The 12444-nt window shown below is 47.4% G+C and overlaps 5 protein-coding genes across 5 annotated transcripts; 2 read left to right on the forward strand and 3 right to left on the reverse strand.

The window, feature by feature from the left end:
- Positions 1-710: 710 nt before the first annotated feature.
- N7529_004767 (uncharacterized protein) lies at positions 711-2580 on the forward strand (the record flags this gene model as incomplete). The annotated part of the gene is made up of 2 exons (XM_057240294.1): positions 711-2380; positions 2436-2580. The coding sequence occupies 2 exons, from the start codon at positions 711-713 to the stop codon at positions 2578-2580; spliced, it is 1815 nt and encodes a 604-aa protein (XP_057099589.1).
- An 869-nt stretch (positions 2581-3449) lies between these two features.
- N7529_004768 (uncharacterized protein) lies at positions 3450-3656 on the forward strand (the record flags this gene model as incomplete). Its single annotated transcript, XM_057240295.1, has 1 exon — positions 3450-3656. One exon carries the CDS (start codon positions 3450-3452, stop codon positions 3654-3656), a length of 207 nt encoding a protein of 68 aa, XP_057099590.1.
- A 517-nt stretch (positions 3657-4173) lies between these two features.
- Positions 4174-4842, reverse strand: N7529_004769 (uncharacterized protein; the record flags this gene model as incomplete). Its single annotated transcript, XM_057240296.1, has 1 exon — positions 4174-4842. The coding sequence occupies one exon, from the start codon at positions 4840-4842 to the stop codon at positions 4174-4176; it is 669 nt and encodes a 222-aa protein (XP_057099591.1).
- A 666-nt stretch (positions 4843-5508) lies between these two features.
- On the reverse strand, positions 5509-6744 carry N7529_004770 (uncharacterized protein; the record flags this gene model as incomplete). Its single annotated transcript, XM_057240297.1, has 1 exon — positions 5509-6744. One exon carries the CDS (start codon positions 6742-6744, stop codon positions 5509-5511), a length of 1236 nt encoding a protein of 411 aa, XP_057099592.1.
- An 857-nt stretch (positions 6745-7601) lies between these two features.
- Positions 7602-9248, reverse strand: N7529_004771 (phosphatidate phosphatase App1 family protein; the record flags this gene model as incomplete). The annotated part of the gene is made up of 2 exons (XM_057240298.1): positions 7602-8201; positions 8256-9248. The coding sequence occupies 2 exons, from the start codon at positions 9246-9248 to the stop codon at positions 7602-7604; spliced, it is 1593 nt and encodes a 530-aa protein (XP_057099593.1).
- Positions 9249-12444: the final 3196 nt, after the last annotated feature.

Here is a 12444-nt window from a genome sequence, read left to right on the forward strand (position 1 = left end):
GGTATCAATAACGGGGACGAGGACGAAGAGAAAGGCGGCGGAGGGTGAGGGCCAGTGGATGCATGAAGACGATCTTTTCCTATATTGGGACATGTGGAAACGCTGGGAAATAGCTGGGTTTGGTGATCTGAGATTGACGGAGGAGGCGATGCCGGTGAAAGGACTGAGGGAGAAGTGCAGAGAAACAGATGTGGGCAATTGAGCAATTCAGGCCAGAATGCGGGTTGTGGAGAAAATCTGGAGACTGCAGTATCAAGATAGACCTGCTCCGGCCAGCTTGATTCAGAAGACATGTTCTCGGACTTTGGGTATCTGTATCCAAGCTCTCCATCTTATATACCGCATACAGGATGGCCATGCAGCTAGGAAAGAGCCACCAGCTCGAACGAGACATTGTTTTGTCTAAACTGTCGGGATGATATGAGTGAACTTGTTCGACATTGCAGTATTACCTGTCCAGTCGACTTCACAGGATGTGTTGGCAAGTTCTGTCATCATTTACAGATATACGGTATATCCCATTTCAGTCCTCTTTTTCCGTTTTCAAGCATCTTGACTCTTACAATGAATGTTAGTCATCATCTCCTTCTCCTTGTTCGGGACCTTCCGAGGTCGGGACGATCCGAAGATGACTCAGCAGGTCTCGACGCGCGGGCAATGAAGAATCCTCATAGAGGTTCTGGTGAGACAATTGACTATCATTAATTCGCATGACTTCCAATCGCCCCATACCCATCTCTGGGGCGTGGGAGAATCCCGATGCCTACATTAAGGCCCTCCTACGCTTCTCTACTACGTCGGTGCTCTTCATGAATTTGTGTGGTGGCGTGCATATGGTCGACTTTCTGACACGGGAGCCTGACCTCTATACACAAATCCTTCCAAATGAGTGGATATCGTTCTTTGAACAGCATGATGTCCAAGATATCATCCGTCTGCTTCTCAGAGAGGACATTGAGCACTTACGAGGCGCCGGCGAGCATTCCGTAGACCAAAGCAGCCGTACTTGGAATGGAGGAGCATTCCCTCCCCAGAGCCTCTTGGACTACATTTTTGACATCCGTCAACTCACAATCCAACGAGAAATGCCTATCTCATCTTTAAAGATGGTCGAATTACCAAAGCAAGTTGCTATGCATATGAACAAAAAAAAAGTACACGAGGTTCAATGCTTTTCTCAACATGTCGCATCTCTGTCAGACACTGTCAGTAAGCGTCGCGGTGAGCAAGTCAGTCATATTGTGGATTTTGGGTCCGGGCAGAACTATCTTGGACGGACACTGGCCAGCTCGCCTTACTACAAGCATATCATCGCAATTGAGCGTAAGCACCAGTACATTAGCGGTGCCAAGAGCATGGACGTTCGAGCCAGATTGGCAAAGAACCCGAACGCTCGAAATTCTCAAAAGGACAAAAGTTCATGCGATAACTACCGCGGAACTCCGGAAGTGACTGTTCCTGCGACGACGGACATCTCCCAACCAACGATAGAGGGCTTGCACGTTGCAGATGTTCCTGTTTTCAAGATGCTGGGCGATATTAGCCTTCAATCTGACGAGCTACTCGGATCCCCCACTCAGAGCCCATTACGAGAAAAGATGTCCAAGCCGGAGATCCATACCCGCGGGACTCTCAGCTATATTGAGCATGAAATCCAAGATGGCCACTTAGAGCCCGTAATCGACCACATCATCCATCCATCCCCTGCTGGAGGTTCTGGTGGGAAGGAAAAAGAAGAGAGCGATGCTAGACTGATGGTCGTTTCCCTTCACTCTTGTGGAAATCTTGTTCACCATGGCCTGCGATCTCTGATACTAAATCCTTCGGTTGTGGCTGTCGCTATGATCGGCTGTTGCTACAATTTGTTGACTGAACGCCTTGGTCCAACCACACATGACCTCCCTATTCTTCAGTCTCTCCACCCTCGTCTTAAAGAGACTGGAGCGTCATACGATCCGCACGGGTTCCCTATGTCTAAATATTACGAGAACTACCGAAGTCCCGGAGCAACGAGCGGCGTCAAGCTGAACATCACAGCTCGTGCACTAGCCGTGCAAGCTCCATACAATTGGGGTGTCAATGACAGTGAAGTTTCGTTTACCCGTCATTTCTTCCGTGCTCTTCTCCAGCGTATCCTCGTGGATCGAAGTATTCTTCCCAAGCCCTCTGTGCCGGAAGACGTTTTCTCTGACGGGACTCACCCAGAAGCTAGCACCAACTCTATTATCATCGGAGCATTGCCAAAAGCTGCCTTTAAGTCCTTTACTGCATACGTTCGTGCTGCGACGATCAAGATGAGTCGAGACCCGATATATGGTCTCCAGGTGCAGGAGCATATTGCTACCCTCACTGATGAGGAAATTCACTGCTACGAGACTCAGTACCTCCACACGAGGGAAAAACATGAGTATTGTGTGGAGCTTAATGGCTTTCAGTGCCCAGCTCATCGAGGCTATCATTGTTGTTGATCGGTGGCAATTCCTCCGTGAACAGGACTCAGTCGAAGACTGCTGGATTCAGCCAGTTTTTGACTACAGGGAGAGTCCGCGTAACTTGGCGGTCGTTGGACTAAAAAAGTGATGAGTTGTGGGGAAACCTTTAAGAAAGTGCCAGGTTCTGAAGAATATATCATGCGACGTAAAATAGTAGGATAGAGTTTCACATTCGACTTTAGTGCCGCGATCGCCCATGATATTGACATTGAAGCTGCTAAGTACTTTCAGCTTCATTCTCCGGCTGAGGAGAAATAAATTTCTCTTCTTCCTCAAGAGCTTGCGCCCCTCGAAGCGCCCCCCATTTTACACTGTCGCAGTTTGCAAAAAAAACAACCGCCGGAAAGAGCTTTAAGAAGACCAGAGAAGATATTGTTGGAAAGACAAACAGACAAGCATAGATAGCATGCGAAGAAGGTGGACGAATCGGCGAAGAACTCTTTCCCCAATGATCCAATGCATCCGCTGGAACTAGAGTACCTTGTGGCAGATCGACGGTACACCATGAAAAGGAACGACCTCTGATGTCCGAGAATGCTCAGCGGTCTACTCCCAGTGAGGAACCTCAGGATAATAAGTATGAGGGATATGCGCCCTGCAAACTTCATCGCCCTGCTGAATACAAAAAAACAGCACTATGAGCGGCCAACCGCCGCCACAAAATCATCTGTAGATGGCATTTGTGACCGGCATCTGAAGGATATCGAATTTACATTTGGTAATCGGATGTTGCAAGTAACCGGCATGATCCTAAAAATCCATGTTTCAGCACCTCAAGGGGCGTGTTCAAAATTACTACGGTTCTACAATAAGCGACTTGAGCGATTTCCCGCTGACAGTGAGCTCCCGCGGCCTGAGGAGATTGCATCAAGAAAGGATATGGGAAGACTTGCATGAGACACGCTTAAGAAGGCACAGGTGATTGTTGGAAGTCCTGCTGTTGAGTCACAGTCTATGATGTATTGCCATTTGCATTCAATCTTCGCGGCGATCGATGATGGAGGTATGGCGAAGAAGCCAGATTTGCTTCCAGTCCTCACATACTACCTCCCTCGTGAATTCGGTGTATTTGGGGATCCCAAGCAACTGGGCCCCACGATCATCGCAACCAGAGAGGAAATCCATTCTGAGGACAGCTTACCGTACCTCTTCTCGCCCGCTTGATCACAACGAAACCGAAAATTTCCGCCTCAACGTGCAACGGAAATTGACGACAACATTTACGCCTTGGTCAACTAGCTCTTTTACAACAATTGGCTGCGTTGGTAGTCTCGTGACTTTCTTGATTCCGAGCATATTGCACAACAATTTGAAGAACACAACTAAAACAAGTACATATGACCCAGCCGTACATGTTGAGGACTCATTGGGAAAAAATCTGAGAAAACGACAAGGCTTCGCTTTTGAATGGGGTAGAACCAAACGTCGTGTTGGGCTTTCTCGGGATCAGATCTTACGAGCAGCACTTTCTGTAAATAAAGACTTCATGATTGATCTCAATTTAAATTTTGATGAAAGCAATCTCTATATTGAGTGACCTGAGAAATGATAGCTTGGAGGAACACTGAGATAAACAAGAATCTAAACACCCATCCCGCCAAAAAAAAAGTGTTCAAAAACAGGCTAAAAATATCAAATAAACCACCACCCCAGCTTTCCGAAATCAAAAGCTTCACGCCACTTAGTCGATAGGTTTTCCGTGTATAGGTTGGGGCTGTTGAGCCTCGATATGAGCCTCCTTCCCTGACCTCATAAAGGCAGAGCCAATAAGGTTAAGAGGATTGTTGACGCGAAGATACATGCAGTAGAACAAAGTCAATCCCACGACCACGATCTCATCCATAGCGGCGGTATCAAAAGCCTTCGGACCCAAAAGCTCGATTTTGGCAATTTTCTTGAACGCCCAGACATTGACGGTGAATCTCGCGACGGGGATTTGGTTTTCATCGCAGCAGATAAAGTCCCATCCTTTGAACCCGGTTTTGCTCGCCCAGGTCATTTTGGCGGGTTCGCCTGTATGCGAGAAAGTGTGGGACATGTGAGTGTAGCTCGTGCGCAGACGACTCTGGGCGCGAAGTGAGCCTTTGGACCCGTGGAGCTCGAAGTCGGGACTGATGGAGATGGCATGGACAGTGCCAGTTCCGATTTGCCGATTTTCTTCCAGCGACTTTATCTTTAGATGAGGGGCTAGCATTCCACAGGATACATCGTAGACTTGCTTCGGGTTCTCGTTTTCGGGGTCGAATTCGGTAATGGATATGCGAAACTTTGACCACAAGAAATCGACTGCCAGGGAGCGGGACTGAACAGCAGCCATGTGGGCGGGGATGCTTTCGGAGGATGAATCCATTGTATGAAATTGAGGAGTTTGATAGACAATATTGTTAATGGAAGGGAAGATACTGTGAGGAGCGCGTGCTTTGAATAAATCTAAGTCGAGGACGAAGCTGGAATATATAGTTTTTGGTGCCACGAAATGGTATCTGTAGTTGTTTCAAGCATCTAGCTGAAAATGGACATACGGGCCGCCCGCCAGCTGCGGGATAAGCTGTAGTGACAGTTCATTTGTGAAGAGCATGGGCAGGGGGTTCAAGCCTGTGGCGAAGATCTAGCCCTGCCACATAAGTGGAACTGAGCTTAGAAAGTTGAAGACGACAATTCCCGTAATCACCCTGATAATCAAAACTGAATACGAAGTTCGAAGGCCAAAGTGACCAAAGGATCGTCGGTACTATGCAGGTGGCACTAACTAGATCGGGTGCAATGTTGCGCCCGACCAATTAGCTTGATGCAACAGCATCTTATGATATCATCGGGCATTAAGAGTGAAGTATAGCATGGTGTACAATATTGGAAAAAAGTTTCAGGCGATAAGAAAATATGCTTCTTAGCCTTCGAATCATTAGCTTATAGTAGTCGACATTCGAGATGAGTCGCGCAGTGTCATTGAGATTGACGAGCGATGCTCCAAAGCTCCATTAAATGGTAGCAAAAAAGAAACCAGAAAACCTAGTTTTCATGGTCCATCAATGATCTTCACGGGTGACTGAAACTTATGAACTCTGATTTCTCCTGCCACGGTGATTGAAACTTGCCATTCCTGAAAGTTCGTATGTTTGATGCAGTAGGTGGTAAATTCTGGGGTGATTTTACCACCCACGGTCAAAAGCCGAGTCCCAGATGATAATCCCCTTGAGGAGAAAGTAAGCTGAAATGTATTTCCGAGATGAACAGGCTCGTTGCCTTTTCCCGTAGATATCGTCAGGGGGGACTCCATATTCGTGAACAGCTTCACTAGACCCGTGTCCAGGGAATTGGCCTCGACATGATCTCGGTAACTGTGCCATGCACGACTCGGTGCTCTGAATTCGGTACATTGACGAATAGCCAATTTGATCCAGTTTATTTTGAATTCTTGCGGCACATCTTTTATAACATCGGTTGTCGGTTCTCGCCAAGGCGTTATGAGTAATGAGACCGGGAGGGGCTGTGAATCGCCAAGCTGGATCACGAGAGGCATAGTGAGTTCGACGTAGTAAAAAAGCTCTGGGACGCTGGAAGTTCCGAAGAACTTTTTGATTCCTTGTCCGAAGGATAGTTCGGCATCCTTCATCCCTGGTAGCAAGCGCTGACTCCGAACCAAATTTTGAGCTTTGATAGCCTTCACTTCATACCGGTTGGGACATTCTGACATAGGGCCTCGAACGTCGATAGGCCACACTGCCTTGCAAACATGATCGCCGCCGAATTTGTATCGAAGTGTCGCTTTGAGTGCATATTCCACTTTGCATTGTGAGCCACGAGCCAGGTTCGGCGCGCAAAAGAAAGACCCTGGCAGGACATGGTGTGCGGGGTGATCCTGCATTAGTGGTAGAAAGCTTGCCCGTTGTTGATGATTTTGTCTCATTGATGCTGCAGGCTCTGTTGGAATGTTCACCTCAAAAGGCCAGTCGAGCGTCTGATCGCTACCCTCGGGGAGATGAAGAGGCCCACGGTAGAGAACTTGCGGCCTCGAGTTGAAGAGTTGATATTCATCGCGAAATACTGAGGTACCATTATTTCCATTGGACTTGACAACTTTGGATTTTATGCGGCCGGTCAACACGAGTGTGATTTCGGCGTCGGGAGTGACAACCGGGTTGTGGCGCACCAAGTTGCCAATTATGGTGTCGCCAGCGGCATAAGACCATCCCCGCGGTGCCGCAACGTCAAATTTGAGATCAGGGCTCGACTTTTGTTGGTTGAAGTGCATGTTGGTGAACGTGAGTTGCAATAATGTTTAAAGTTTCGACATTATGTGTTTGCAGTTGACGGCTAACCGGCTAGAAAGTCAACATCAAACAGGGGCCAAAATAGGCAACCCATGTCAGCCTCAGCCATAGAGGCTCAGCCTCAGTGGGGATTATTGCTACTAAAGTAACTACGATGGAGTAACTGGAAGTACGTAGTACGTAGGCACGACGTGATCGGCAATTTCTCTACACAACTGCCGGCGAATACCGACATATCGACTGCTCTGCCACGTCAGTCGCTAGTCTGCTCTTACTGCCCACTAAATTGTAGATCTGCATTATCTCCACGTTTTTGGGCTGAATCGTGCTGGGTTTAAGGTTCTAGATCTTTCTCTGCATTTTTATGCACTCTGGGTAGGGATGACGTCTCTTGTGATTTATCCTTCGCTCTATGTATTGCAACGCCAGGCTGTTAAAATCTTGCCACCAGAATTTCTAGTCAGTACTATAGTATGATGTCTCCTATATTCGCCCCTATTCTCGCTTTCCTGTCTAATGGTATCGAATCGGAAGGTCCACTCTATATCGCACTAGTATAACTGGATATCTATGTAACGAGGAATCCCGAAAACATAATCAATAGCCTACTTCTGTAGAATACAAATAAAATTTTGAAGTCGGAATTATAACCATCTCTGATCTACGTTAGTTGGTGGTTACCAACGAGAACGAGTCTTCGGGAATGTATGTTTATCATTTCGTATTTTTTGAATCATATAAACGGCATGAACGAAACGTAAAGTAATATAAATAGCCAGCATTTGGTCATGGAATCTGCTGGATGTACATTAATAACATAAATCGTATCTACATGGTTCTACAAGAACATAAAGGTGGCTGTGGCCATCGCTGCAACCAAAGCCATAAGGCTCTTTCCACCAGCCGATTCTGTCAACAGTCCACTAGCAGCTCCAGTGTGATTTGCCGAACCATTGACTGATGTTGGGGTCTTTCCCAACCCGTCGGGCAGTCCTTGGTAGCTAAAAGTCAGATTTTGGGGAATGGACTTGTTGTAGCAATCCCCATTCGCGATATCCAAGTTGGTCAGGTCATCCGCGTGCACGAAGAACATATAGTTTGACTGATTGAGGCTCTTGAATCCGGACGTGTCGTAGGGGAATTTGTCACCCGGGTCGGTTGCCGAAGTGTTGCGGAGCCAGATGCACTGCACCTGCCCAGGGAAGTCGGTGGCCATTTTTGGGTAGTCGCGCATGACATCACTGTTGCTAGTGTCTGCAATCAAAATGAATTTGCGCTCTGGGAAGGTTTCGAAGACCTTTTGCAACAAGAACTTGCGAATTGACAGAGTGGCGGAGACGTCGCTGAAATTGAGAGGGCGAGTGTCGAAGGAGCCGCCCGGGAAGTTTTCGTAAATGAACTTCATGTAGTTTCTTGTGACTTGCTCGGGGGTGGTGGTCTAAGATGATGATTAGTATTAAGAACAAGTGAACGGGTGTTCACCAATACTTACAAGGTAGTGGAAATGCAAGTTGGGCAGGCTGGTAGACCAGTTGCGGTAGATGTCAGGCATATTCTCCCAAGCTGTGAATGGACGAGCGAAAGAATTGAGTAGCCCTTGCTCCGGTTCGTAGATCTTGGTCACACGCAAGATGTCATCAATGTCGGAAACGATAGTCACTCCAGTTGGAGGTACGAGATAGGCAGTGCTGTTCCCAATAGTTGCATTCTTGACATGCACGTCAAGCCTTTGAATTGCCGAGGTTTCGTTGCCTGCAGTGAGTCCCTTACTGGCGATTGGCACGAATGTGTCGAAATCGCCTTCGACTGTTGTGTTGTAAGGCAGAGTGATGTCCTGCGTGCCACCGGTTGTATTGGATGACCCACCACCACCCGGCTGCCCACTAGATCCCTGGCCAGCAGCAGGCTCCAGGTGGATCGTGTTCACAGCAACTTCTGGCTGTTGAACAACAAAGATCTCGGCAGTCAAGTTACGTGCCTGATCTGCCTGGGACTTCGGAAGATCTGAGATACTTGTGTTGACGAGGAAGACATCGGCAAGTTTGTTCAAGGTTGAGACAGAGGTGTTTGGTTGCTTGTAGACATTTCCGTGGAATCGAACGTTCCAGCCTGAATTGGTCCAATTGGCGTAAGGGTCGATGTTCAACACATTGGTTGGCAGTGCTGCCAGATCGGCGCTGTTCAATCCGAGGGAGCTTGCAACCGCATCTCCAGTGGGGAAACCCTGGAAGAAGTTGGGCACTCCAGATGCGACCCATGAGGGTAGGCCCGACCCAAGCCCCGAAAGAACATTATCAACATCAGATTCTACATCGCTCAGGATGTTTCGGGCGACGACTGGAGAAGGAATATTCTCGACCGGGGAAGCTGTAATGACGGGGTCGGGCGGGGCGGCATTTGTGAAAGCAGTTGGAGCGGGAGCGGCAGAGACAAGTGTAAGGATAGAAGAAGCCTGTACAAAGGCACGCAAAATGGTAGACCTCATTTGGCCAATTAACCGAGGGTAAACTCGAGAATCCAAAGTCCAAAATGGAAATTGGAGAGGGAAGATCTCAAGATATCTATAATAATTTTTTCCATACGTTGTCGCGGTAGTAAACAGTGACCGACGTCATCGGCGGATTTTCCAAGTTTGTGGAAATTAAGGGTCTTTTTTTTTAATTTATCCATGGATACATTACGGGGTACACCTGCGTCATATTCTTACATTGTACCTTCATGTTTTTCTTTCTCCTGCGAGCATATGTTCATCTCATTTGATTGTCCCAGCAAAGTAAAATATTGTGCTTAAGTATCTTTGTAAACTTTGAATAGCCACAGGCTTAATATTCCTCCTAGCTTTCCCCCGTCTCAAAATAAGAATATCTCTTCTCGGAGTCTGTTTCATTGACGCTATCCTCTGGACCTGTATGATGATTTCCCTCAAATATAACAGGATTGTCATCTCCGTCAATGAGGTTGTCTTGAGGCCGTCACTCGGGTCGTAGAATATGCTTCGAGTTGTGATGGAAACTCTTGTTTCCGTAGCTATGCATCTTACCCAAGTAAACACGCGCATCCTGAGCAGGGATCCGACAGAAATTGAACTCGTTCAGACCGGGATAAGGGAGATATTTGATTTGAGCCCACCTGCGGCGCGCGATCTTGGTTGAGAAGTAGTCTAGCACCACAAAAACAAACGTCTTATCGGTGGCGGATTTCTGGTCGATGCTAGTGAAGTGGCAATGTCTCCCGAAGGGCTCAGATTCGAGTCTGAGCAATCTCCCAGAGGTCTCAGATGGTCGCTTCTACTTCGCCAGCTACCCTGGGCTTCCATGACACAAATCCATAGCCCCTGTCTTCTATTTTGTACATTCGATCCCATCTAGGATCAAATCTGAATTTATTGGTAATTTTCTTTCGCCAAATCGTTCGTGAGATAGAACGCGGGTAACTATGAGACTCCATGAGGTGCTGCCGTCTGCCATTGAAGAGATTCGTAATGAAATGGTTGATCTGGGTGGCATAGACTCTTTTGCTCAGAGGGTACATGAGCGTCTTGATTCCTGTTCCAGCTTATTTCGCCATCTTCAACTTTGAGGAAGGTGAAGAGCGGGATTCGCAACACAACAGCCATGGTCTTCTTGCCAGAGAAAAGCCCCACGAAAGAGGGAGCGGAAGTGTCTGCAAGAGGTTCAGGCAATGAATGCAAAACAGGGTAGCCATTCCAGAATGTAGATGCGTGAGAGTGATAAGCCCACCAAAAGCTCATCAAATCTCGGCGAGATTCAATTCCATATTTATCCAACGGTATCAACTCGAATGTCAAATTTGGTTCATCAGGCCCACTTGACTCACCACTCTCACCCTCGTCATTTTCCGTCTCCAGAGGTTTATAAATAACAAAGGTTGCTGTTTGAATTTGGCTTGCTGTTGCGGGAAAGAGCAGGAAAATCACCACATGCTTTGTACAAGGATACTTTTTCCATGTGGTTGTTTGTACAGCTCGTGAAGCGCCCACCTGGTCAGCAATCACGCGTGCTATTCAAATGGGAGTCGAGAAAGAGCCACGCTGTGGCTTGAAGTTGGCTCTCCCACCCGACCGATGCATTGATATCAGTCGAATGAATTGGACAATCAGGGCCGTGGATTTCCAAGCCCACTTCTCCCCACGTTTGGGTTTCAAACGCAGTTGCCTCAAAATGGGACGCTATATAGTCTGGAACGGGGGTTGGATTCCCGCCTTTCTCCGAGGTTTACAAACATTCCCTCAATGGGTTTGCCCACACAGTACTTCCGTCGCGCGCAGACAGAAAGACCGTCCGAAGAAGATGGCTTTTCATTCGCCGATGTCAGAATCACGGACAGCTTGGACTTTTAGCCTGGGCAGAGCTTCCCATTCACTTGTCATTTGGAAGGCTTAACCACCACCAGGAATTTGGAGTAACCTGACTAGTATGCTGGAATGGCGAGAGCATACAAGTTTGCTTGGCTATTTCAATACGGACCTTGTGGGGTCATGGATGCACGCAGCGATGTAGATGTGATTCATGTTTGCACCTTTCTTCGCGTTGAAAAGTCTTGGGTTTGTTAGTTCTCTTTGAGGCCCAATTGATAAATCTAGTAAAAAAACATGCCTTTTCAATCATCGTCCCTTACTTTCAGACTTTCTGTGGTTTCTATACTCCATAGACTATGTGAGAGAGCAAGAGTAAGGTGAGGTCTTCACAGTAAACAGACACGTCAAACTCTATACTAGTACACACTAATCCATAAACTAGTACTATAAACTAATCAAACACCATGTGTTTCCATAATGGAGAATAATCTAAGCGAACTAAGGGCATTTGGGCAGCGAAAGGTGAGGTGAGGGGCATGATCGGAGAGTGAACAACAATTTATCCGAACACACGAAAAGACCCCTTCGGAGTCCCCTGAACTTCCTCTTCTATTTTCTCCCACTAGAGATCCGAAGCCTGATCTTGTCTCCATGATCCAGCAGTCAGTAGTCCCATGGGTGTGACTCCCTGCATAATGTTGGCTTTATGGTGCACATGGTTACGTTGGAGGAGTCCCTCTCCGGTTTGCTTGGAGGTAAGAAATGTACATCTCAGATGACATTGGGAGACTTCCATACCCCCGCTCCGTCAGGACTGTGGCTCGTGGTCACTGGAGACCCAACTGAACCATGATGATATTGATGTGCTATATTCGATGGCTTGTCACCCATCGCATTGCGTCTTATGAAATCAACACTTTGATCAAGTGCCTTATGTCCGCCTAGGATATAGGCAGCCGCGTTAGCATCACATCTTAGGTGTCCAGAACAAACGAGACTAAATAAAGTTTCCGTTGTTCTACTCATCGATGTCGGCAATCGACCAAAACCCAGGAAATCCAAGTGGGTCCATCGAACTTGCAATCAGCTAAGGTATCAACGAACCAGGGCGTGTCTGCAGATATTTATGGCGCCCTGATGGATCAAGTCGCGTGACAGCAGCCCCTTGAAGGAGGTATGATTGCAAGGAACTCGATTGGCCTTGTGAAAGTAATGGCAGTCGACGCTAATGCTTTGAGGATCACGTACCCCAAGCTATAAGAAGGTTTTGCTTTATGCAAAATTATTTCACGTTCTGTTGGATTCATATCTCAAGGCCTTCCGTGGCTTGATTACGATGTTTTGGTCATCATCGCCAAGAGAT

This window comes from Penicillium soppii, assembly GCF_028829465.1.
Source record: "Penicillium soppii strain IBT 18220 chromosome Unknown utg000004l, whole genome shotgun sequence".
Lineage (NCBI taxonomy): Eukaryota > Fungi > Ascomycota > Eurotiomycetes > Eurotiales > Aspergillaceae > Penicillium > Penicillium soppii.